Consider the following 26,513-nt stretch of genomic DNA (forward strand, 5'->3'; position numbering starts at 1 on the left):
CTCGACGTTCAATACGACCGTCGAGCCTGGCTGGCGAGCCGGGGGGGGGGGATTTACCCCTTCCGAAAAGCTGCGGCCGTTTTGCTTTTGTCTCCGAATCGCTTATGCTTCCCGAGTATAACGTGACATACTGTGAATAGGCCGGGGGCAGGAGGGGGAGCGGGGGGGGGGCACACACGCCGTCTTCTGCCGCCGGCACCGCGTCTCCGGACGCGAGCTTTTGCCGTCATTGGCCGTCCGAAGAGAGCCCTTTCCATCTGAGGATTGGACAAGGAGATGCGTCAGTTTGCTGCCCGTCTCCAAGGCGCTGCTGATGCTGCCTGCCCGAGCTGGCTAACGTCACTGCTCCATCACCCGCCGGGGTGTGGGCTGCTTTTTTTTTTTTTTTCCCCCCCCCTTTCCCTTCCTCGCCTCGGTTTTTAATTCTGTATTTGCTTCCTCCTGCATTTCTTAATCTGTCTTCTGCCAAATGCTAACAGCATGATATTTTGCAATCATTTAGGTGAATACAAGAAGGACGAACTCCTGGAAGCTGCTAGGTGAGTGCCGCTTTGGAATATAAAAAGCCTATTTTGCGGTGGGGAGGGGAAGAGAAGAGGAAAAGGGATTTTTTTAAAAACCTGTAGTGTTTTGTCATTGCCTTTCCATGAAATGATGCAAAAACCAACCGGTTCCTTACCGTAAATCTCTTTGGACTTTGCAGCCTGGTGCAAATGGCAAAGTCTGTTTATGTAATTGAAATCCCCCACCGTGGTGGTTAGAAGGTTAATATTAATTGAATTTTTGCTTTAAGCTGCTCAAATCCTATTTATTGTTTGATGACTGTTTGTTTTTAGGGGCAAACTGAATGCTGGAATTTTTCTTTTGAATTTTACTTTGCTACCTTAAAGCTTATTTTCAAAATATTTCCTATCACAACAGAGCAAAAGGAAGCCTATACGAAAGACGTGAAGTTCAATCTTATATTGCAGAAATGCTTTTATCCTTTCTATGACGGCACAAAACCAGTTGTTCTTAGGTTGTTTGCCTTTAAAAAAAAATACGTTGGCATTGTTATGCTGTTATATGAATTTTACGAGCCATAGGCTGCGAGGAATTATTGCTAATTAGCATTTAATTCAGAAAATGGCTTTCAGCAGCTCTGTAAAATTAGCTAAAGGAAATAGAGGATGAGGAAAAAGAAAGATATTAAGAGGTGTTTCTGCATGATTGTTATAATACTCTTAACTGCAAATTGAATGTTCCTGCTTGTATTTACCTTTGGTTTTGAAGTGTTCAGAAGGTCCTTCGGCCATTTGACGTTCTTCTGGGCAGAGTACAAATATCCAAATATGATAGTTTGATATCTAGCTCCTTACTAAATTTTTTTTAAAGCGCCATGTCTTCCCCCCCCTCCCCCTTTTGCTAATCCCCTTCTCTCCATCTACAGGAGCGGTAATGAAGAAAAACTGATGGCTTTATTGACTCCTTTAAATGTGAACTGCCATGCAAGTGATGGGCGGAAAGTAAGTTAATGCCGGTTTTCTATTTCTGTTATTCAAGAAAGGTGAATTTAACCCTATTGGGAAGCACAGATGTATAAGCCAAGCCATGGCGTATGGCTGAAACTGAAGTGATGGCTTTTCACCATTAAATTAAATGCTGTTTTCCTTGATCCTGGCGGTTGTGACAGCTCGACTGTCAGCGGACATGGAATTTGAATGTCTTTTCTTTTAAATGTCAGACCCTGGCGTACACCTAAAGTGAAACCCTAGAACCCTTGATAGGAAAAACAAAATGCACTGCTGCAGGTGAGTAAAATAAAGGGAAGAAAGGGTGTTTTGCTGTCTGTATTTGAACATTGCCTCGATGAGGAAGCTGCTATTATTCTTAGCTCCTAATGCTCTCCCGCTTAAACTGCGGGTATATAGATATGATTAATGCCTTCTGCATCTTCTTAACTTTGACCTTTGGGTTGTGTTCAACTTCCTCTGTTGGGGAGGTTTTGATTGAGGGAAATTAAGGATCCGGCTGAAATTGGAGGAAGGAAGAACATATGCCACAAGGAGCAGGTCTTAAAATTTATGGCATTTTAGACAGCTGGGTTACGAAAGGACGCTGGTCTGTGTTGACTGTTGGATTTACAGACTTTGGGTTTGTTTGTTTATTTATTTATTTATTTTTTACCTTCTACCAGAATGTTCTTAGTCTGCATCTATTGAAAAGGTCTCTCACGTGCCACGGTTCGTCTTGCTCTCCAGCTCTTGAGCTGGAGAGAAGAAAAGCACATGAGTTTTTTCCTTCTTTCTTTCTTTTTATTTCCTCCTCTCTTTTCTATGCAGTGGGTTGGAGCATGGTCTAAACGGCCGCCTGTCCTGCAGCTGCTGTGGGTCGTTGCAACCCTTCCGTTGAAAGCAATGGAGATGCACTGCTCTGCGCTGCCTTTTCATTCAAAGACGTGTTGACTATAGGAGTGTAGCTCCATTGTGAATATATTCCTATTTTAGCAGAAGTTTTAAGATGGCTCTTGAATTGTAATACCTGGCGCTTTAAAATAAACGTATCACCTGTAGGTCTTGGTTTCCCTTTTCTAAGGACTTTGCTACTCAAGTGTAATTGCAGTTAGATATTCTTGTGTTGCTCTAATTAAGCACTGTGGTATACAGCAGCGCATTTCTGAGTAATTGAGTCCCCATCACTAATGAACTAAGGCCAAAGACAGAGTTGTGATTGCTGCCAGCAAAGAGAGGAGTAAGCCCTTGCAGATCGGCTATCTAGAATATTTATCACTCTAAAATGAAAATAATATTTTAGAAATTCTTTTTAAGTTAGTAGACATTATTATTGCAGCTTCCGAATTGGTTTGAAAATTTATGTGCAAAGCTGAGAAAGCATATTATATTTAAAATTAATCAATGGGGGCACTCTGGTCTTTGTATTTGGGTGTTAGTAAACACGCTGGTTATTATAACACATTAAGAATTAAGATGGCTTACCACTGATTTTAATTATTTTTTATGTTGATGTCTACTAGATATATTTTTTCAACATAAATGTACAGACTGTTTAAGGTGAAGTAATTCTCCATAGCAAGCGTGCTATATAACTGTTTAGTATTTTATTTTTAAGGCATGGTTTTCATGTCCTGAACTACTAAAAGATCACTTGGGGTTTAATCCTTTTAAGCAAATTAAGTGAACTTTTCAGCCTACAGCACAACATCTTGTAAGCTAAAGTCTCTGGTGTGGCTGTGTTTGCTTCCAATTGATCCACACTGATTTATGCCAACTGAGACTCTGTTCAATTTGGAAGTTGGATTTTGCATTCCTCTATGTTTAGGTCAGTGATTGCAATCTTTTTTTTAATTATTATTATTTTTTTAATTCACATACCCTGATATTTTCTAATGGAGGCACAGATCCCTCCATAGCAAATACAGGATTGCTTTGCTTAGTTACTTTTTGCAGAACCCTTGAGATCTGCAGACTGCAGACTTATCATGAATAAGATAACAGAAGTGTGTCCTTAAGGAAGTGCAGACAGACCCGATCCAAGCTCCAGACCTGAGCGTGCTGGGGACCTGGGTGCAGAAACTGGACTGGTTGGATGTGAACTGTGCCAAGTCAAGCTGCAGTTCACCTGCATGTGAAAAGCCTCGTTAGAGCCAAAGCTTAGTATCTCAGGCACGCTATTGGACAAGCACAACCTGGCAATGCAGGCTGCGTGGAGTGGCCTGGGATCTCCGCCTTGGCTTCTCTTGCAGTGCAGATGCACCCAGAAACCTTTGTGCCTTGCTGTGGTTTCTGCATTCCTCAGCTTTGCCCATTTCTGAGACGTCCAGCCCTATTCTGCTATGGTGAGCGTTTCGTGGTGTGGGTGAGGAAACTTGAGTCCCGGTGCTGAACGGGTGGTTATTTTTCCCCTTCGGCAGGCGTCGTTTTCTGTACTTGGCAGTGGGAGTTTCCAGAATTGGCCAGCTAACAGCCCTTGCACTAGAACTGCTGACCAAATACTCAGAATATTATTAATTGCTCCCTTCGTTGCTTTATGCAGTTTACTTAATTTTTATTGGGATCTCTTGTGTGGGATGTTTAAATGTCCCGTGCATGCTGAAGTCTGAGCTCTTGAAGTTCCAACGTATCACATCTTCACCTCATAAAACAAGTAGAAAGGACGGGACCTTCTGATGGTAGATCGCTGGTTTGAAGGCAGCTCAGGTTGGGAGTAACCAAGACTTACTGCAGACTAAGTGCTTTTTACAGCCTTTCTGAAATGGCTTGGTACCCAGGGTCTGATTCCCAGTGGACAGGTGTAAAACAGTTGCAGCTGGCACTGCTACCATCTTTCCACCTGTTTATTCAGCATAAAGGTCAAAGATTGAAGAGGAATGGCAACTGAACTTGCTCCTTCCCAGATAAGTCAAAGTTGAGAGAGATTACGTGAGCGTTATAAAGATGTTCGTGTTACTGAGCGTCTCCCAACTGTTGCCTGGAGAAGGAATTTGCGTTTTGTTGCTCCTCCTGCAGTCTGTTTGGTAGAGTGAAAAAAGTAGGAGGAGCGTGTGCAAAAGAAAATGGCAATTTTTATACGTCCACTGCTAAAGCATTCCTGTGTAACTAGGGTCAGTGTAACTTAGGGGTTTTGTTTTGATGACCAAGGAAAATCACCAGTACTATCTCAGAGAAACAGCTCTTTCACTGAGATGGGGAAAAGGGATTTGGAGCAGGTATTGGCTTATATGCCTGTTATGTATTTGTGAGTGCACAAATAATGATGCACGTGTACTGAGCTATACAGGGCAGAGTATACAGTGTAGTATATGTAAATGAAAGCGTTATGCAAGGGTAAGATTTCACCAGAAGAACGACCTTCTTCAAACTATGTCCTATTGTGTTTGCTTTTTAAAAAGAAATGCTTGAGCTGAAAGATAATAGTCATTTACTGCCATTCAGTCTTGCTTTGATTTTTAAGAGGAGGTTAAAAAAAATCACAGCAATGTCAGGGTCTGCTGTTATATGTAACATAAAATTTGTGTGCTGCGTTGCTCCCCCTTTAGAGGGCTTCAGAGCATTTCCTCTGTCAAAATGGAGCTTTTTCAAAAATGAGTGAATTTTCCAAGACTTGTCTTTGAATATTTTAAAGTAACAGTGCCCCACTTGTTTCTGGAAGTTAAAGCTGTATTAGTTTGTCCTGGAGCTGTATTTCTGCCTTGTTGTAGCAGTCACAGCTTCCACAAGCTACTAGTTAGTGGCAAGAGAAAAGGCTATTTAAATCAAACGTATCCTGGTTGCAAACTGAGTTAAAGCCATCTCTTAGCTCACTAACTTCCCTAGAAAACCTGTTCCTGTGGACACGTGAAAGGTGTTTCAGGGAAAAATTGGTGTTACCTATTTTGTTTTTTTTATTTTTTTAATACAGAAGTGGGGGTGCGCTGGTAAGGAAACACTGGTTTTAACAATTCATATTAGAGCCGCCTCTCTATGAGGCAGACTTCCCACGTTATTTCTGGACAGCTTTCTGAAGTGAACTGCATCCCACCGACATTGTAGTTATCAGCAATGGGAGGCTGCATTTTTGTTTTGAGTTTGGATTTTTGCTGGGTATATGATGTCCTGCTTCTCTACTCTGTTGCACCTAGTCAGATCATGCTGGCACTAAAATACTCAGGTGTCTGTCGCTAGAAAACGTGTTTGCTTTTTAAATACACCTGCAATTTAAATGGGGGAAGTGCATTTTTCCCATGCTTCATTACATTGTGTTTTCCTTTAAAAAAAAGTTATGCTGTTGTAACATGCAGTCAAGCTGCGCTGTCCTGGAGGTGTTTGAATAGAGGCAGAAGCGCTAATATTCCCATCTTTTTTTGTGAAATTGCCTTCCTTCAGGGTGAAGAGTTTGGGGGATGGGGGGCACATCTCTGGGGAGGGGGTTCCTGGTCTGGTAGAAGCTGCCAGTGTGCTCTGGACTTTCCACTTGGGTATCCGTTCCCCTCAAGGTGGATCTCAGTGTGCAGCTCTGGTTAACATTGTTCTGTGGGTTGCCTTCTCGGGAGGATGTTGTATCTCTTCATAAATCTGTACGTGTCCATATAAACTCTGCCATAATCAAAGTTGAATCAAGCCTTCTCTTCGTGGAAGGGAATCCAACTCCCTTGGCTCCTAGTGCCTGTTCCCGTTTTCCAGTCCTTACAGCTTCCAGTGCTAGTCTCTTTGGTGCTTGTTGCTACGCCTCTTTTTCCAGCCTAGATGTAGACAACCCCAGATGCAGAATTGCAGTGGCAGCCCTTCCTGCTAAACCTTTGAGGCCAAGAAGATCCTTCTCGCCTTCCGCAGGTGACTGAGGCCGCTTCCCTGTAGCCCATTCCTGCCCACCTTACAGGCGTTCGTTTTGCCATGTATCCCATAGCCCAGGTTTGTGGATGCAGGGTGACAGATGTAAGAAACCCTACTCTGAGGAGGTCTGCAACACAGTATTTTGCACCAGCAACTCCGACTTGGAGCAAGCGGTCTACAAGACGGTGTGTGTGCGCGCACTCTCTGTGGGAAGGCTAGAGTGAAGGTAGCATGATGGCTCCTCAGAGCCTACTATGTATGGAACATCTCTGATGGGGACTAACTTTCTGTTGGGTGGGGTTGCAGCTTCCTTCTCTTCCCTCCTCTGTTTCTTCCTCGGTAGGTACAGCCGGCTTGATCGGCCTGTAAGCAGAGGGCCGATAAATTGAAACTGAATTCTAACACCATTGGGTGAGTTGCATCTCCTCTTACCAGGGAGAGGCTCCAATTTGCTGCTGGTAAGTGGATTTGCCAGCCTCCACTTCAGAAGTTTGACTATTCTCAACCCTTTCCCTGCTGCAAAATTCTGCAGTTTGGAAGAAAAACAGCTTACTTTCCAATTTCTGAGCCTGTGTGGAACAATCGATCCATGTTTTCATAAGCTTTACCTCGACAGTTATTAAGCCTGGAAACTTCAGCAGAAGTTGAAGTCCTGTTGTAATCAGCTTGTCTGTAGGAGATGAGGGTTGAAGAAAAACACCATGTATTGCAAGATTTGTGATCAAATTGTGTGCTAGTGACACTATAAACCTTTGCAATTGCTTGCATTTTTCTTTTGCTTCAGTAATAAAAATTAGAATTAATACCACATGAACCTATAAGTCTGCTAGCACTATATCTTTGTGATGTACAGATTATATTCAAATGAATATTGAACATCTTTTGGAAGAAATAATTAAAACTTTGCATGCAATAACAAGTGTGTTGCTTAAATGTTGTGAGAATGCTTTTCTACAGACAGAAAACTGCCTATTTGAGCAAAAAACTTGTGAGCAGATACCTGGCCCAAGGTATTTTGTCATATCTGAGGGTTTATCTAAATCTCTACGTGTACTCTACACAGGTGTATTTTTGTCTGTAGCGCATAATATATTTTGTGTCACAAATAACATTTTATTTTCTGCAAGCTTTTGTTAGCTTTTCTGCTGTTTGTGGTGTTTGTAGATATATGAAAAGTCTCCACTCTTCAGGCTCGGCTACAATGAAAAATGATGGATGGGTGAGGAGCAGGAGGAGTCATTTGTTGAAACTAGATTAGCAATCAACTGTGTGTATGCGTGCATATTCTTGGTTCAGAACAAGTGCTTTCTCCGTGGTTAGTCTAATTACAATAGTGTTTAAGTAGAAAAAGTCATTTTATTTCAGAAAACGAGACATCGCCACACGTAGTAAATCCAAAACAGTTATTCCAGAATAACTCTATGGGCAGACAAGCTTTTGCTGAATCTGTTCGCTTGCTGCTTATTTAGCATAAAATGTCAGTCTGCTTTTGATGAAGTGCTGTAAAGCACTTCTGTGGGTGGGAAATGTGCAGATTTGAGGCTCTTCCTTTGTGGTCCTAGGAAGCTTATGTAGAGCTTTCATGATGCATGATTATAGCTTTTTGGAGCTGCAGTTATACAAGTAAGCAATAGCAGTATATTCTGTTAGCTAATGTTTACTAACAAAAAGTTGGCCCTGACTGATGGCTTTTAAACAGTGTTGTCTTTGTTGATACTGTTGCAAGGGTTTCATGCCTCTTAACTACCAAAGGTACGGTTATGTAGTGCGCTGACCTAGGGGAAGATGCCAACACTCCCCTAATTTTTGTAAACTCATTTTGTGGTGAGGTACAAGGAAGGATGAAGAGCACATCTGTTTCTGTTCAAAACAAAAGCAGTACATACCGTAAAAGGAAAAAAAAAAAAGTATTTAAAAATGGTCACAACTATATTTTGCCTTTTAAAATACCATTTTGTTTGTTTTAAAAGTAATTCCTCAGGTATATCAGAAATAGCAACAAGCTGTGGCCTCTCTTATGCTGTTATCCCATCGTATTTCATCAGCCAAGCGTGGTCAGAGCAGCCCGTACTTTTGGATAACACAAGAATCCCTCCCCTGGGTTTGCCGGGGATGAACAATTCAGCTTAATATCTGAAGACCCTGGGTAGCCCAAGATGATGTCTTCTGCATGAAATGTAAAACTGATCTGCCTGATCTCTAAGACTCTGCGAGGATATTTTGGATACTTTCACCAAAAAGTTTCAGCGAGTATCCCCTCACTTGTTTGCATTTTCTCCAGAAATTATTCACAAGACTAGTCCATGATTTCCAGGAAAAGAACTTGTGCACTTGAACGACTGGCAGGAGAATGTTTAGTGTAGCTGTCCTCTAAAAATCAGGAAAACTCATTTATTAGGTCTTAATCCATATTCTCTTCAGGTAATCTCCAAATTCGTTAAAGGTATGCTTTGCTTACCTGAACTGTTTCCCCATGATGACTAGCTTCCCGCAGTGGAAGGCCTCTTGCCTTGTGCTAGGATCCATCCACTATCAAGAGAAAACAAGTCAGACTGGCAGTTTTGGGCAGAGCTGCTGTTCAGTACTGTATGCACGTTAACTAAAGGCCGCTGTCTGAATTTGACTGCCTCAACTCGCAGAGTCTCCAGAAGTGGCAATGATATTTCTTCTACTGTGATCTTGCAAGTGGAGTCCTTTTCTTCGTGGAGCTTGCTGAGGTTATTTTTGCATTGAAAATTGGCAGCTCTGTGCATGGACTGCGTGCATTTGACTTCTGTGTATGGCTGCCTGTAGTGAATGCTGTAGATGCCATTTCTATTCTTAATGCCACTTCCCCCTCAAGGTCCCCATGTGTTGAGTATGAGAGCTATTGAGGGATACACCAGTCTGCCTTATTGCTGTTTTTTCTCCTTCAGATATGGTACTAAAACACCTTTGTGGCCTCCCTCTGTTGTTAGACTGAGTGTTTAGCTGCGCCCTCTGTTTTCCGTCTTTGCATCCTACCATGTGTCCATGTCAGGATGTGTCGTCTTCTCCCTTAAAAACCACTGGCTAGGAATCTGTCAAAAACCTTTTGGATACCCAAGTAGACTGTATCAACCAGGCTACCCTTATGCACATGCTTGCTTGCTGACTGCTTCAGAGATTTTCAAAAGGTTTGCAAGGTGGCCTTTCCCTTAACAGTATTTGTGTTGACTCTTCCCAAGGAGATCACATTTATCCAGCTGTTCTAGCTGTTACTGTATTTTTCCTGGCACAGGTGTAAAGCTTACAGGCCTGTAGTTCCCCAAAGCCTCTTTTAACGCCTGGTGTTACCTTTGCAACTTCCTAGGCTTCAGGTACCAAGACAGTTTTAAGTGGTGGTCACATACCACTAGTAACTCACCTGTTTCATCCTTGAGCGCTCTCACCCGAGGTACACTTGGGTGAATGCCATCCCATTGTGGTGGCTTGTTGATGTTCGTTCTGATTATGGGTACTGTTAAATCTTTCACACTTGCTTCAGTTTCAGCCAGATCCTTTGCCAAGTCTCCCCCCATGCTCCTGAATACGCAAACACTTGCTCACTGGTGTCCTGGCGTGAGAATTGCCTCCGTTTCTTCTAATGGTGCAAATAATTTGTTTAGCTCCTCCACGATGCTGTTTCCACTCCAAAAGCTCCATTTCCACCCTAGCGTCCCCTTTTCCCACAAGGCTCGCTGGCACATTTGGTGCTCCTGCGGGGTTGGAAGAAGGATTTATTGCTCCTTTGAATTTCTTTCGCTAGTCGCTGCTCAAGGAGTTCTTTGCCTGCCTAATTACATTTTTTACCTTTAGTCTGTTGGAGCTTATGATCCTTTTGATTTCCTGTAGCTGGATATGAATTCAGCTTTCTGAACAATGCCTTCTGAATTCTAGTAATCTCCTTTAATAGCCATGCTGGCTTCTTTTTTCACTTTATCAAGCCCTTCCTCATTAGAAAGGTATGCATTAGCACTGTGCTTCCAGGATTGGCTCCACGGGTAGTCTTTCTGCTTTCTGCAAAGACTTAATTCTCTTAGCTACAATTTTTAACTTATTTTTAACATCTCCCTGATTTTTTTCATAGCTCCCATTTTTGAAGGGTGGGTCACTGATGGATTTTTTTTTTTTAATCTGTCGTTGCTCCTGTAGGGAAACCAAGTGTAAGCACGGTAGTCACTGTTACAGGGCCGCTTGCACTGTGAGGTTTTGAACCAGATCTTGCATGTTACTTATCACCAGCTGAGTATCACCATTTGTTCTCGTGGCTTCCCTAGCCAGCTTCTCCATAAAACAATCACTGATAACACCCAAACACTTCACCTCAGTTGCACATCCTTGTGTGATAGTCACCCAGTCTGTACGGCAGTAGTTGAAGCCACCCAAAGCCATTCTGTTCTCTGCGTCTCTGATTTCTCTCCGCACATCAGTTGTGCACTGACTTTATAACTTCTCTGGAGAATTCAGAGTGATCAGCGTAATTCTAGAAGAAAAGAACCACAAATACTTATGTATAAAGAGAGAGGGATTTACATAACCATTTCTAAAACTGTTGTGTAACTTGGCTGCGCGGGCAGAAGATGAAAAATAAAAGCAGAGGGAAATGCCAAAGCGTGGTAGTGTAGCTCATGATGAATGACTGTGTCCTTGACGAACAAGAAAACTGAGGTTACTTGATTCGTCTTTTCTAAGCGTAGAATTTGTGATACGCTTCTACTGACAAGACAGACCTATTTCTTGTAGATGGAATTCTTTAGACTATTCATATTTAATAACCGTAACTTTTCAATGAATTTTGAAGCACACTAAAACAAAGCACAGGACACGTTTTCTGTCTTCTTTTTGCCCTCTTTTGCAAGGCTGTGTTAGTTCTGCAGAGGAGCAATGAAATCTACTTGCCTGGATGATAAAGGCATTAAATTCTAAACCTCACAAGTTATCACCGTAATGCAAGAAGAGCATTTGGTAAATCTAATTTTGTGAATCATTTTAGATTTTGTTTATATTAATCTGATTCCAGAATATCAAGCATAAATATTTTTTTTTATTTCACTCTGAGCACTGAAGCTGAAAGGCAATCAATTTACAAGCAACGTTCTTAGCAGAGTTCATTTTGAACCCGCATTCAAGAAAATGACTGAAGTGCTGGCTTGACTCTCATGTTAGCAGAGGAAACGTTCAAATTAATACTTTCTGGAAATTTTTTTCTTGCCTTATTAACGATTCTAATAATAGTGAAAATCTTCTGCAGCCTGGAATGTTTCCAGTCTGAAGGGGAAGGAAGAGAAGCTAAGTTAAATGTGTGAAGAGAAAGTGGGAGAGGCAGTAAAAATCATGTAAAAGATTATAAAAAGAGATGTAAAAAAAAAAAAAAGAGATGAAAAAAAAAGGGATGAAAGTTTGTTAGTTGGATGTAATAGGAAATAGGAAACGTAATAGGTGGCAAATGGAAAGGGAAGAGACCAAGAGAGCAAAGAACGGCCGAATCTTGGCTCTCTGGTGTGTTCCGGTGGGCTTCCTTTTCAGTTTTAATGTTGTATGCAGGCCTTTCTCAATCATCTGCCACGACTTTTTGGAGAGGAGCCTCCTGTTCATACTTATTTATGCTGCCAGAGCAACAACCAAAATATTTCCTTAAAAAGAGGTAACAACAGTCTGAGCAAATAGTGAACAAGTTTGTCTGCTTCTCACACTGGCTGACAGGATGGATAAAGATGTAGGTATTTGTGCTGGAAGAAGGAAGAAAGTTGTCCCATCTCACTCTCCTGGAGCGTTAAGCAAACTTGAGCCTTGCGATTTGGCACAATTGACAGGCTGACGACTTGGGCTGTGGACCATGCTGCTTGGCACTAAGATGCTTGTGAAAACTCCGCGGAAACTTGGCTATCCTCTCCCGCTAGGCCAGGCGAGCAGAAATAGCATCTCTTCTTCCCCGTGCACTGAATTGAAACCACCGATTCTGGTGCGTGATTTAACAAGTAAAAGTTGCGACTGTTCGCGTGAAAGAATTCTTCGTGCCTCTGTGTTTTGTCCACCAATCCAGGTTAGTTTGTTTTCTAGCTGGCAGATGTTGGTGGCTACTCCTTGGAGCAGTAGATGTTTGAATACCCTCTAATGGCTTTAGCTCGTAACACTGCAGAGGCAATTTCTTCTTTCTTGCCTTTGCCTCAGCATTCCCCCTCAGACTCATCCATTTTTGACGACAGAAAGAAGTAACTAAGCAAAGCGGTCATCCTGCACACAACGATACTATGAGCAATTTCCAAGTAGGGTTCTGCCATGTCTTCCAAGGGAATGTACATCTCCCTTCAGTGTTAAATGACATTAGCAGCATTTCCTTAGGAGAAGGGAGTGGGTCTTTATTATAACTTCATTCTTCAGTGGCTCAGCAAGCTACTAGTTCCTCTGATGCCAGCATCTGTCACCAAAGAAACAGCGTGCATGCCTCTGCTTCTCTGATAATCCATCTCAAAGTCTGTCTCGCCATGCTTTGCTGGAGCGCTCCTCAGCACTTCTGAATCTGGGAATAGCGCCGTGATTTCTTCCTCATGTTGCTGTTCCATCCTTAGCCCAACCTCTCTCATTTACATGTAGAAAAGGAAGAGATTCTCCTACGAGACAGTTTTCTGAGACTACTGCATGTTTACATGAAGGGTATTGCTCTACTTTTCTGACGCATCCTCTATGGAATTGTCCTACCAAACGGGACATGGATATACATGCAAATACAGAAAAGCTTTGGGAGCTGGGTGGTTTTTTTTTCCTTTTAAATTCTTATTTAAGAGGAGGCCAAGGGTCATTAGTGCCCCATTTATGGGCCCTGCTGTTTGTGAAATCCTAGGATCGAAGTTCAGAATATTGGTTCCCGTTTGATCCCCTTTGTTCTCTGCTTTTACGTCAGGTCTGTGAACATTCATGCTGAAGGTGATGGCAGCAACTTAATCAGGAGGGGCTAGGGAACTTAATTAACATCTGGGGAGTCGAGATCCCTTTTATTCCTTTGCCTTATCTGCTTTTTCACTTGTATCCGATTGAGTTTTGCTTTTAGGGTTCATTATGAACATGATTGTTGACTTGTGTCTCACAGTGCCTCTTGTTTCGGCCTCCGTTCCAGCCCTGGTGCTTTTCTAGTATGTTAGCGTGCTCTTTGAGGTTTGACTTTGTTTCTTTATCTATGTAGTAATCTGAAAAATTTGAGTTATTTCCTCCCTTAGATGGCGACTGTTAGGAAAACAGCTTCCAAATCCATCTACACAGGGTAAGGATTTGCCTTCCTGGTGTCAAGGGTAACGATCTCTGTAATTTTGAACGTGGGATGTCATTGTCTGGAGAAACCTACTGGGCAGGGAGACTGGGCTTCTCTAGTGGGATTTAGCAAGGCCTTCTCATGGTCTGCTCCAAATATCCCTCTTAAGTCTGCCTCTCTGCAGATGATCCTTTCTTACGTTGTGTGGTACTGCAGCGCTCACGTGTTTCCTCTCCTCTTATTAGAAACGTTGTCTTTGCCTCTTATCCTCTTCTACTTTGGGACATATGTTGCTTGCCTCTGCTTACCCTCCTTCTCTATGGTGGCAAGATTTTTATGCCAGCAGGAGGTGTTCCCAAGCAGAAAGGTGAAAGTATGCATTTCCCTTCTTCCTGTATATGCTTTTCAACTCTTAAGCCATTTTAATAATATTTTCTTTTTCTCCTTTGTTTCGCATTCTTCTCTCTTCTGACTGTTTATTCAAGTCTGCCTGGCCTGGAGATGTCCAACACTAATTGGAAAATAACATTCCAGCTGTAGTCTCTGCGTGATTGAATGTAGGAAGGACTGTTTCTCCCATCTGTGACCAATAAAGCAACGTTTTCTGGTTAACAGACATTTCCATGCGCTTCTAGGAGATGCGCCATTCACGATACCTGACCTTCTCAGTGCTTTGTGCTGCATCCTTGGTGGTACAATACCTGGATACGTTTCTGAAGGTATTCAGATGCAGGGAAGAAGTCCTCTGTAGTACAGGCTTCTGAGTCTGTTCTTTTTTTTTCCTACAGTTAGCTGTTACAAAGCATCATGTGAAACTTGTGATGTGATGATTTTCTGGATTTGACTCTACTGTGCTCTGTGCAACAGTCCAATTGAGTATTGCAGGTTGTGTTCAGAAGATGAAGCGATGAAATTAAATTACCACTGGAAACACAGTAGAGTGAGACATATCTTCCTTACTCATTTGTAATCCTTATCCGTTGGTACTGGCTTTCTGGTTTTTGTTTTTGTTTTCTTAACATAAGAAAAATAGTTTAAGTTCTTCATCGCTGTGATATATCTCTAGAGTTTAAGGGTATTGCGGCTAGCTCATCTACAGTCAGCAGTTGAACTTGACCTGCTTTCATAGGGCCGTGTCTGTAAGCTTGTCCCTAAAAGGTAACTGAAATAAAAGAGCACAGCAATGCTATAAAATGACTGGGAAAGGTGCACAATTTGGATGGCTGAAGTTTACAAGCCACGTGGCTGCCTAACAGCAGTGCAGCCCTTTCCGTATTTGTTAGAAGTATTGTCCTCTTGCTGAGGTTAGGAGCCTTGTTTTTCAGTAGCACCTACCGCACAAGAGTAGTGTAGCATGAGCGTTGAATAATTATTTTGAGTTATTTGAAATGTATGTTTCTAGAAATAGCATTTATTTATTTATTTTTTGGTGGCAACATCTCCAGTCTAGGTAACAAAAAATAACAATTAAAACCAAAAGGTGCAAGATGGGCACATTGCTTAAAATTAGCACACGAGCTACGCTGTGTGAGCTAGTAGCTAAGAGGCAAAGAAAAGCCTGCTCATTTCCATAGTTCACGAATGTCTAGCCTTGACTGTAACGTTGCTGTGACTTGTTTTCTTGTGCCATTAGAAAGACCGGTCATGCAGCTGCAGGAGCTATTCCACCTGCATCTGGAATGGGTTGCTGATACCCACTCATGATTGATGCGGCTCATTTTAGAGGAGTCTGTAAGTGAACAGCACCGAGGAGGTGTAGATTCCTGTGATTGTGAAGAACCGCTCTATTATAAATCGTAATCCGGCGTAGAAGAGTTAACAAAAAAAGGTAGAGCGTCCGTAAGTGTTTTCTGCCAAATCAAACTTGTTTGTTTAGCTGTGCAAGAGCTATCCGCGCTGGTTTTGCATCTCTTTGGGGATCTTCTGAACATGCTGAAAGCCAAAATGTGTCAAGGCCAGAGCTGGCCTTCGAAGTCAAGGACTTTGGTACTTGATGTTGCCTGTTTATTACAAGGATGCACTTGCTGTAGAAGATGGAATTAAATAATAATGGTAATCCTGATTCACTGCAGCTTATTATTAATTAGCCATATGAAGAGACATCATACGTGTGATTTTAAAAAAAGATTGAGCTTTGTTTTTTAAGAGGCTTCCGGATGACAACTTGTGAATGAGAGAAACACACTGATTGTTGTCAGATAGCATAATGTAGAGGCTTTTGGTGACAGAAAGCAAGAACAGGCAATTTTAGTTCTTAAATCAGTTCCTGTAACTGTTAGTGATCATGCAGATAATGTATGTTTTCAGTGGCATAGAGCAGAAAAACTCTCGCTTCCCTCTTTGCCAGCCTTTAACCAGCAAGGGCAAAATTAAAAAGGACTGATACAAAAAGACTTTGTTTAGTGCACTGGTGCTTCCAGTAACCTGAACGTTATCACAGCATAGTAAAAGCCTCTTTTCAGGTTCATTCTCGCAATTGTTGACTGCAATTCAAAGGGTGTGTCAGTTTAACATTTAGGTTTAAGAGGAAGAAAAGTCTGCTTGAATCACGCACTTAATACTCTTTGCCCCTCTCCCCCGCCCCTTTTGATACGTAAGAAAATGTGAGCATCTGATTGTGCATACGCATACTTATATCCACTAACTCGTGATCTTCTTTAAGCAGTGAATATCTCCAGCCAGGTGGACGTAGTTCTAGTTGCTCCTTCAGAGGAGATAGTGGCGGTGGTCAAATGATCTCCGGTTGCTCCTAACACGGAGCTTTCATCCAGGAAATTTTTAAATGTAGGGATGGGGGATCGTGTGTGTGTGCATATAAGTGTGGGTGGGTGTGTATGCATGGTGTTCTGATTTCGGTAGGAGCAGCTCAGCAGCCTGCAGCGCTGGTGATTCCTTGATGCCCCTTTTGTCTGATGCAGGTGAACAGGGGACAGCAAGTCTAAAGGCCGATGCCCTAGAGCAAAGGGTCAGCAGATCTGCAATCGGTAATGAAGCAGCGTGAAAATAAGGCTCAGAGAGAATAACGTCAAGCTGCTGTATATACACTTTTTAATCTTAAAAAAAATTCCATTCTCGTATTCCCAGGCAACACGTTTTCAAAAGGGCTGCAGGCAAGACCATCTGCGTCAGTATGAATTGTAGGTATACAAGCTGGCAGTGATTGCCATCTTGTGTACACTGATCTTTGTTTAAATGCACAGTATCTGCTTTGACTCAATCGCAGCTGTCGTAAGACTTTAAAATAGCGTGAGCATCTTGCATGAGGGTCTACTTTACATGATAAAAATGGAGTTGTTCTCTTTTTAATTACACTAGCAGGTAAGATTGACTTGTATGATTGGCTTGGTAATTGTGAATGTGAGTCTTTGAAGGTAAGTGCCCTCTAGGGATTCTTGTTAGTAGGTCTCTTGCCAAGTATTCCAAGACATGGGAGGAGGGCTTAATTGATAGCTCAATTTAATCTCTGTTATTAATATTAAGTGATTAGATGGATACCCCATGCAGGGAGCGTCCCTCAGCTGCTGCTTATTAGAGGTAGCTGAAACGTGGTCCCATGGCTTCATCAAAGCCCTTGCGAACTGGTTCGTTTGTGGGACAGTGGTGTCCATGAGGCCATGCTCAGGGAGAAGGATGTGGCTCCCACTTCAGAAAGCTGAGATGATAAGCTGTCTCAAGATTCAGGATGTCACTATTTTGCTTCGTTTGTCATTAGTCTTGCAATGATAAGCTAGAAATGTTTGGGGTTCATTTTTTAACAAATTCTTCAGCAGCAGCAGGTCTAATAGCCCCCCAAATACAAAATGCATTGGCCCTGCTTGAGTCAAAATGATTTTTCTTTTAATTTTAAGCAATGAGCAAGACTGCAGTGCTGTTGCATCTCTGTTGAGAAGCTCCCTATTCATAATGCTAAAGATGAGTGTAGGTTCGTCTTGGAAGTCTGCCATCGTTTTAGAAATAGTATGGAGCCAGGAATGGATGCTGTGGCTTTAATCACAGCGAGGTTGTAGGATCCTGCATCTCATTCCAAGTCTTTGCTCCAGGTTCCTCCGGAGTTTAGGCCTTTCAGTAGACTGTGGCTTTTCACCAGTCCGGTTCAGATTCCTTTCAGGTTTTCTGAGTTAATAATTCAGCTCAGATAAACTGGGGTTTAGTAACCCAGCCGAGGCAACTGTCAGGATAAGCAGGACTGAAGTACTCTGCTGGTGTTAATAGAGGTATCATCATTCTCCACACTTTGGTTAGTGTTTATGCTATGCAGAAGCCAGCTATCTTGTAATAGAGGTAGGCATGGAAGAAGTTGATACCTTCTGGATCTGCTGAAATTGTTAATTCAATGTTAGAAGTGTTTCTGGAACAGATTAATAGGTCCCAACAGTGGCCAAACACTAGCGGATTTGAACAGTTTTGCTGGTGGGTGGCTTTTGGTACTTGGGTGGTACTTTAGGATGGCGGGATCAGCTTACCGTCTTTGTGTTAGGAATATCACAGTTGCTTCTTTTCATGGCTCTTTGTAGTGTCTAGACAACGTAGATAGATCTGAAGCTGTGTCTTACAGAAACTGGCATAACTGTTTGAAAATCGCCAGGTAAACTGTGTGCGTTACCTAGATGCTTTTCATACAAGATGCCCTCTGCTGTCACTTCTGACAGTACGAGCTTGTCCTTACTCTGGCACACAGTATAGTTAATGCTCGTTAAGCCAAAGCACTTGCTTTTTCTGGAGCATAGTATTGTGACTATATTAAAACTTAATCCAGACGACTCCAAGTTGGGGTAGGACTAACTATGTATTAATTCCTGGAAATTCATACCTTTTATATATGCGTGACACCTCTGCTGTTTATAGGAAGCAGTGATGAGACTGTCTTGATTTTTTTTTTTTTGTCTTGATAATAGAGGGACTGTGATTTCTCACGTGAAATACTGTATAATGATGTTTCAATGCCTACAGTATATCTAGGCTTGGCTTAATACTGTGGATACGCAAGTCTTGCTGAGTGTTCAAGCTGTTTTATGCACGGGGTTTTACTGTAATAAAAATCTCCTCGTTTGGTTGGGTGTTGGAAAAATAAATTGCAACAAAAATCCCTTGAAAGTCCTCTGCTTGGGGGAGGAGGGTATCGTGTCACCCATTTGTGTGAGAAATGAGTTCCTTCGAACTAAGACAGCACGCACAAGTTCCTTGTAGTAAAAAGCTTTTCGGATAATGAAACGTCAAGGGGAACCACTGTTGTCAACCTCAAAAGCTTTCAATTAGAATCCTCGTTGTTTAGCTAAGGAAAAAGGATGCATTTACTCTGCAGGGTCTAAGCAGCCAGATGCCTTGCTGCTGCAGATATGTATTTTGCAGTAAACAGTGCAGACTGCCTACGTTTTTGCTCTGGGTGTGCACTTGTTTGTGTCTCTCTTACCATAGCGTAGAACAGAACACCCACAAGCTACTGCTGCTTTTTTGGTGCAGAGCTGAAGACAAGCATCCCTGCTCTACCGTTGTACCTTGTTCTGCGGTCATACGTTTCCTTTGGTCTCAAATGACACCTCTTTGGAGGTGGATAGAAAAATATTGGAGCTCGTTTTGGAAAGTAGGGGTGTATTTCAGCAGTGGCGCGTATTGCGATGAAAGCGTACATCCAAGCGCTTTTGTAAAGTGCAGCCTGAACTGCTTATGCACAAATTTGCCCTTGTAACGTCAAAAAACAACAACAAAAAAAGTTGGGCCATCGTTGAAATTAAGCCTGCATGACGAGTTTCTTATTGCCTTAGGGGCTACCTGGATCCTTCCCCACTTGAAGGAATGTTGACTTAGTATATGGTGTGTATTTATAAACTTGGTTAATAACAAAAAGGAAGCATAGCTTTCCCTGGGCTAACCTGTAAGAGTTTAAAAAAAAAAAATAGTTAAACGGCAGTAAGTGAAGGGTAGGGTGTAAAATTTGAGACTGTCATCTCTTCATCTTGTTTTGATTTTCTTTGCAGTCCACTCCTTTACACCTAGCAGCAGGCTATAACAGAGTTCGAATAGTCCAACTTCTGCTCCAGCACGGTGCAGATGTTCACGCAAAGGACAAAGGGTAAGTGAGATGAGTTGGTTTATCCTCTGTTTGCAGCCATGGTTTTGCATTAAGCAAGACGAGGAATTATTTCTCTGTGTCATGCTAGAACGTAATCTCAAATAGCTGGCCCAGAATGGGACATTTGCTTCCAAAATCTGAGTGTGCTGCTTCTTAAACAAACTGTTATTAGAGTAATAACAGATTAGCTGTGCTTACCCTCATTTTCAGTCCTTTATTATGCCTTTCCCCCCTCCCCCCAATTCTTAGTCTGTGCACAGAAGCAAAGAATACACTATAAATCATGGACTTCTGGTGTTATTTTAGGGAAGATCCTTGTTTTTTTCCAAGCTATTCGCAAGCCTACTTAAACTCTTGAAGGTTGACCAAACTGTAGCGCTATTGTCTATACGTTTGTTGTTGTGGCTTTTGGTTTTTTGTTGTTTTTTTTTTCTGGTCAGAGAAGTTGTGAAATGCATGATCACATGTTACATAGGTCACAGAAATGGAGTAAAGCTGTACATAATGCCTATTCAGTTAGATCCAGCATCGTTAAGCAATTTTCAGTCTTTTCACACCTTTTGGAAATTTGATCATCACCCGGTTCAGGATTCCAAAGGAGATGTTTTAATAAGACTGAAGGAAAGGAAACTTGGAAAGGATCTCCAGGTGACAAGTAGTTGAGTTAAGCTTAAACATGTGGAGAAAAAAGAGAAAAATTGCAAAACAATGAAAAAGAAAGAATTCACTTCCTTTGAAGTGAAGTCTACACTTCCTTTAGAAGTTAGCCTTGAAAGCAATTCAAACATACTAAGGTGTCTTTGACAGCTCTTTCTCCAGCGATCCCTGCTTTGCCCTGTTGCTGTTGCACGCGCAGCCGCAGCGTGCTGGGACAGAGAGTAAAATGACTTTTGGCGGCGTGTAGCAATCCTTCCCTGCCTGCTTTCCTGGCATCTCGGGGAGGCAAGCGGAAAGGAAGGAGAGAGCTCCTGCTCTCCGGAGACGAGTGCAGTGCTGCTTCTCGGAGCATCTGCCAGGAAAATGAATTTTAACCCATCCCCTAGTACTCGCTGTCCTAATGCTCTTCACCTTTACAAACCTGGGGAACAACCCCTGTATTTTTCACAAATGGTGAAGGGTTAAGTCCTGTTTTCAGTGCGTTATGCATCCTGTGTTGTTGGGCCATAACTAGCTTGGCTTGCTTGACTTAAAATCATTTTTTCCTTTGTAATAATGTCTTGTACTTATGACTAGACCCCTGGCATTTACTTCGCTAGTGTTGATTTTAAGAACGGTCCCCAGTGACATAGCTGTACAAAAATTACAGGGACCCTCTCGTAGGTCTCTTGCACTGTGAAATAGGTTGCACTGTCACAAATGCAGTTAAAGCACGTCCTTCCACAGTCTGGAGCAGTCTGCTGTGAGTGAGTATTTGTTCATCTTCGAAACATAGCTGGGAGTTAGGATAGTGTTATCCGGGGAGTTAGGCCTTTTACACGGCATTTAAAATAAACAGGAATGCACATTTAGGTGGAAACAGATCACTGCACGTGGAGTGGGACTTCCCCCCCACCAATGGCTCCAGGAAAGATCATTTCGAAGGCCGTTAATACCAATCTTAATGGTAGATTGAGCACGTGTTGCCTATTAGACAAAAGATGTTTTAATTCCACCCTCAAGTAACATGTTGTTTGAAAAGGCTGGATTTTCCCAGTAGACTGTGGATCTTAATTTTTAAATATTTGAATTTTAAAATTTAATTTGATTTCTGCTCGTCTCTTGCTCAGGGAGAGAGGGGGAAAATAGTTCCTGCCTCTTGAAAAACGCTGCTTAAATACATGTGTCATTTTTTATTTTTCATGTAGTGGTCTTGTGCCTCTTCATAATGCCTGTTCATATGGACACTATGAAGTTACAGAGTTGCTACTTAAGGTAAGTGGAGGGATAGAAAGTAATTACTGCTGGTTTAAAGGTGTTAGATGAGACCTGGGCTGTTTACACCAGACTTAAAGCTGAATATGTTTTTCATTAATACCAGGTTTCAAACATCCTGTATGTAATTTCAAACATCCTGTATGTAATTTCAGAGGCCTGGAACTTTAGGTCTTTCTGTGGCGCGAGGTTTTTTTTTTTTTCCCCCCTGATGTAGTCTCTTCAGCCAAATATTAAGAGTTTGATTTATGAGAATTTTTCTGCGGAAAAATCTGTTCTGTTAAAACTTTAGCTTATACAGAAGTTCCAGTTTTGTTGAGGTTCATCGGTACTTTTACGTATATACGTATAATTCATTTTTGCTTGGGTGTGCACATGCATAAGCATATATATTAAAAAGCGGAACCAGCTTTCCTAGGGGAACGGAAGTCTTGCGCGCTTTAAGCGATGATGATGCTTTCTTGCTAATACAAGGCTTTCTTTGCTGTGCTAGCATGGGGCCTGCGTTAATGCTATGGACCTCTGGCAGTTCACCCCTTTGCACGAGGCTGCTTCCAAGAATCGCGTCGAGGTCTGCTCCCTGCTCCTGAGTCACGGCGCAGATCCCACCTTAGTCAACTGCCACGGCAAGAGCGCGGTCGATATGGCTCCGACACCAGAGCTAAGGGAGAGACTAACCTGTGAGTATTTCAGGCTTGCAGTAGTTGTTGGGGGATATGAGAGGATGCTTTCCTTTCAAGGCAGCTCCTTCAAGCACAAGTAGATGCAAAGCAATCGAATAAATGCAGCTGTACTTCTCGTGTCTAAACGCACAGATGCCTCTAACATGCTGGCCATCATATTGCCTGGTTTTCTTATATTTGAAATGTTTAAACCAGAAGGTACTGTTGAATCAGTGGGTCGGGGTGTTTTTGTATGCTTGGAAGTTGAATAAAGTCATAAAGAAATCAAGCCATTCCACTGATAATGACTAAATTGTGGGCATTAGCCTGACCTTTTTATCAAATTCGTCATCGTTTTGATGAATAATAAGGAAATCTTCTATTTGCATACCCAAAATAAAATACGTTTAGTGTATTCTTGAGTCTTTCAGTTTTATTACATTAGGCATAATACTATATTTATTTGTTATTTCCAGATTTATTTGTGCTTGTACTTTTTGTAATGTTATGTTCTACAAGGAAATCTGAGTTCTATTTGAAATGAAGTGATTTTGATTAAAAGGAAGCTGCAAATGCAGGGGATGTAAAATGAATGTGGGAGAAGAAAGCTGCTCTTAACAAGTTTGGCATTTAAAGCTTGCTTATGAAAGAAAATTCCTGATTTAATTAAGCTGTTTGTTTCTAGTTCCCAAGTTCAGATCTTGCATACCTGCCTTTCATTTGTAGCTTTTAAGAGAAATGCTTTTTTACCTTTTTGAATTCAAACTAATTTTCAGCTAAAATTATTCAGCTAGTTGCTGAACTGAACAAGGCGTGACACTGAAAGGAAGAAAATTCGCTCTCTGCACCTGCGAAGAAATAACTGCTATCAAAACGTGTTCCCTCCTTTGAGCAGGCTGGCTTCAAATATTTAACCAGTTCGATTTTCTTAAGACTGTTAGCAAAGTTGCATTCTTTAATATTTTTTATTTAAATGATATGTTTAGACTTTACTTTAAATTCTTTGTAGTTGCATATACAGTAAGGATCTTGAAAAGCAACTTGTTGCTCTCCTCTGAGCGCAGCCAACAGAGGCAGCGAACAGACGCAGCAGTTTGCGCAGCAGTGTCTGGGCTCTGCCTGGGCCTTTTGTGGGCCTTGTTGGAAGTTGTGGAGACTTTCTGGGGACCCCCGAGGAACTAGACGGTGCTTGCTGCTAGCAGGAAGGGAGAGCTGGGCAAGGACTCCTGCAGGGGACCTTGACTTAACTTCTCCTGGGAAGTTCTAGCTAGGTGGGGCTGCTGCTAACGAGCTCTCTGGGCTGGCCTGGTCAGAGGGAGTTGGGGCTTTTGTTTCAGGTGGCTCCTGATTGGGTGGGTCAAGCACCCTTGTGAGTCACTGCTAGGCAGAGGCCTATATAAGAGCCAGGCCTAGAGCGCAGCCAACAGAGGCAGCGAACAGACGCAGCAGTTTGCGCAGAAGGGCGCCAGAAGGCAAAGAAGGCACCTCTCCATTTTGCACACTTTGCACAGTGGTGTGTCCTTCCCCGGGGCATGGTCATGACACGCCGCAGAGCACGTTCCCCAGTGGCTGCGGGAGGTGCTGCATCGGCTGTGTCTGAGGCCTCAACCCAGACAGACTCTCAGACAGCAGATGCAGCTCTGCAGGTGTCAGGCTGCGGGGAGTGCCTGGGGCCTCTCTGCAAGGCCTGGGCTGACAGACAGCTCTCCTGTGTGAGGTGTGCTGTGCTTGACCAGTTGCGTCACCAGATAAAGGAGTTACAGGAGGAGGTTAGTAGGCTGCGTAGCATCCGAGAGGATGAGCGGGAGATTGACAGGGCGTTCTCGGAGACTGTTCAGCTCCGGGAGTCCCCTGTCCCCACTGCAGTGGAGGTGTCAGAGGGCTCAGCACCGTGTGTAAAGGTGCTTCATAACGCTGTTGAAGAGGGCTGGAAGCTGGTGACCTCTCGTAGAAGGAGAAAGGCTCTTGCTCCTCCTCAAGACTTACCCTTGAAGAACAAGTTTAGCGCCCTCCAAGCCGAGGAGGAGCTGGGCATGGCTCCAAGGGAGGCAACTGGCCTGGCAGACCCTGTGCCGTGCAGGAACCCCCGGAAGAAACGGCGAGTGATTGTTGTGGGTGACTCCCTACTGCAGGGGACAGAGGCACCTATCTGCCAACCTGATCTCTTGTCCAGAGAGGTTTGCTGCCTGCCAGGGGCTCGAATAAGAGATGTCGTGGAAAGACTGCCAAGACTTGTCCACGCATCGGACTACTACCCTCTGCTGATCTTCCATGTGGGTGCTAATGACACGAAAGGCAAACTGGAAACCATCAAACGGGACTTCAGAGCTCTGGGAATGGTGGTCAAGGGTCTGGGAGCCCAGGTCGTTTTCTCCTCAATCTTGCCTGTGAGGGGAAAGGACAGGAGGAGGAGTAGATGAGTTGTCCAAGTTAACAGCTGGCTGCGCCGCTGGTGTTGGCAACAGGGCTTTGGTTTCTATGACCATGGGACCCTGTTTGAAGATCAACAGCTGATGGGGAGAGATGGGATCCACCTTACCAAGCGGGGCACGCGTGTCTTTGCCAACAGATTGGCCAGCCTGGTACGGAGGGCTTTAAACTAGGCAAGATGGGGGAAGGGGAGTGGTATAGTGGCAGGGGAGTCAGTAAAACACCGCTCAAGTCAGGATGCCTCCAGCGGGTGCATACAACCAGGGGAGACAGCATGGGACATGGCTATGGAGGATCCTCTTGCACCTCTTCTGGGAAGCCTGCATGCTTGACTGGCTCTCTGAAATGCCTGTATACCAATGCACGCAGCATGGGGAATAAGCAGGAAGAGTTAGAGATCTGTGTGCAGTCGCAGGGCCATGATCTCATTGCGGTTGCAGAGACATGGTGGGATAGTTCACATGACTGGGATGCGGTCATGGATGGCTCTGTGCTTTTTAGGAAAGACGGGCCAGGAAGGCGAGGTGGTGGAGTTGCTCTTTATGTGAGGGAGCAACTAGAATGTATGGAGCTCTGCCTCGGGGTGGATGAAGAGCAAGTGGAGAGCCTATGGGTAAGGATTAAAGGGCAGGGTAACATGGGTGACACTGTTGTGGGGGTCTACTACAGGCCACCTGACCAGGAGGAAGCCATAGATGAGGCCTTCTACAGACAGCTGGAAGAAGCCTCCCGATCACAGGCCCTGGTTCTCATGGGAGACTTCAACCACCCTGATATCTGTTGGGAAGACAGCACAGCTAGGCACAAACAGTCAAAGAGGTTCCTGCAAAGCATTGATGATAATTTCTTGACTCAGGTGGTGGAGACGCCAACGAGGAGAGGTGCAATGCTAGACCTTGTACTAACGAACAAAGAAGGTCTAGTTGGAGATGTGAAGGTTGGAGGCAGCCTTGGCTGCAGTGACCATGAGATGGTGGAGTTCAGGATCCTACGAGGAGGGAGCAGGGCAATGCGTAGGATTGCAACGCTGGACTTCAGGAGAGCTGACTTTGGCCTCTTGAGGGACCTACTTAGGGGAATCTCCTGGGGTAGGGCCCTAGAAGGAAGAGGGGTCCAAGAAAGCTGGTTAATATTCAAGCGTCACTTCCTCCAGGCTCAGGATCAGTGCATCCCTCTGAGGAAGAAGTCGAGCAAAGCGGGCAGGAGACCTGCATGGATGAGCAAGGAACTCCTGGCAAAACTCCAACAGAAGAAGGAAGTGTACAGAATGTGGAAAAGGGGAGAGGCCACTTGGGAGGAATACAGGGACATTGTCAGAGCGTGCAGGGATGCGACAAGGAAGGCTAAGGCCCAGTTGGAATTAAATCTGGCAAGGGATGTCAAGGACAACAAGAAGGCCTTCTTCAAATACATCACTAGCAAAAGGAAGACTAGGGAAAACGTGGGCCCGCTGCTGAATGGGGCAGGTGCCCTGGTGACAAAAGATACAGAGAAGGCAGAGTTATTGAATGCTGCCTTTGTTTCAGTCTTCACTGTTAAGGCCAGTCCTGAGGAATTCCAGACCTTGGAGACAAGAGAGGAAGGCTGGAGAAAGGAAGACTCTCCCTTGGTTGAGGAGGATCAGGTTAGAGATCTTTTGTCTAAACTTGACATCCATAAATCCATGGGCCCCGATGGGATGCACCCACGAGTGCTGAGGGAGCTGGCGGATGTTATCGCTAGACCACTCTCCATCATCTTTGAAAGGTCCTGGAGATCAGGAGAGGTGCCTGAGGACTGGAAGAAAGCCAATGTCACGCCAGTCTTCAAAAAGGGCAAGAAGGAGGAGCCAGGAAACTACAGGCCTGTCAGCCTCACCTCCATCCCTGGCAAGGTGATGGAACAGC

The 26,513-nt window shown here is 43.4% G+C and overlaps 1 protein-coding gene across 1 annotated transcript in view; it reads left to right on the plus strand.

The window, feature by feature from the left end:
• TNKS (tankyrase) overlaps positions 1–26,513 on the plus strand; it is a 143,995-nt gene that overhangs the window by 80,482 nt on the left and 37,000 nt on the right. Inside the window, exons 4-8 of the mRNA XM_068941094.1 lie at positions 503–539; positions 1,430–1,505; positions 19,530–19,624; positions 21,469–21,535; positions 22,029–22,215. Coding sequence (XP_068797195.1) covers positions 503–539; positions 1,430–1,505; positions 19,530–19,624; positions 21,469–21,535; positions 22,029–22,215 — 462 coding nt within the window. The remainder of the gene's footprint in view (positions 1–502; positions 540–1,429; positions 1,506–19,529; positions 19,625–21,468; positions 21,536–22,028; positions 22,216–26,513) is intronic.

Source organism: Struthio camelus, chromosome 4 (assembly GCF_040807025.1).
Source record: "Struthio camelus isolate bStrCam1 chromosome 4, bStrCam1.hap1, whole genome shotgun sequence".
Lineage (NCBI taxonomy): Eukaryota > Metazoa > Chordata > Aves > Struthioniformes > Struthionidae > Struthio > Struthio camelus.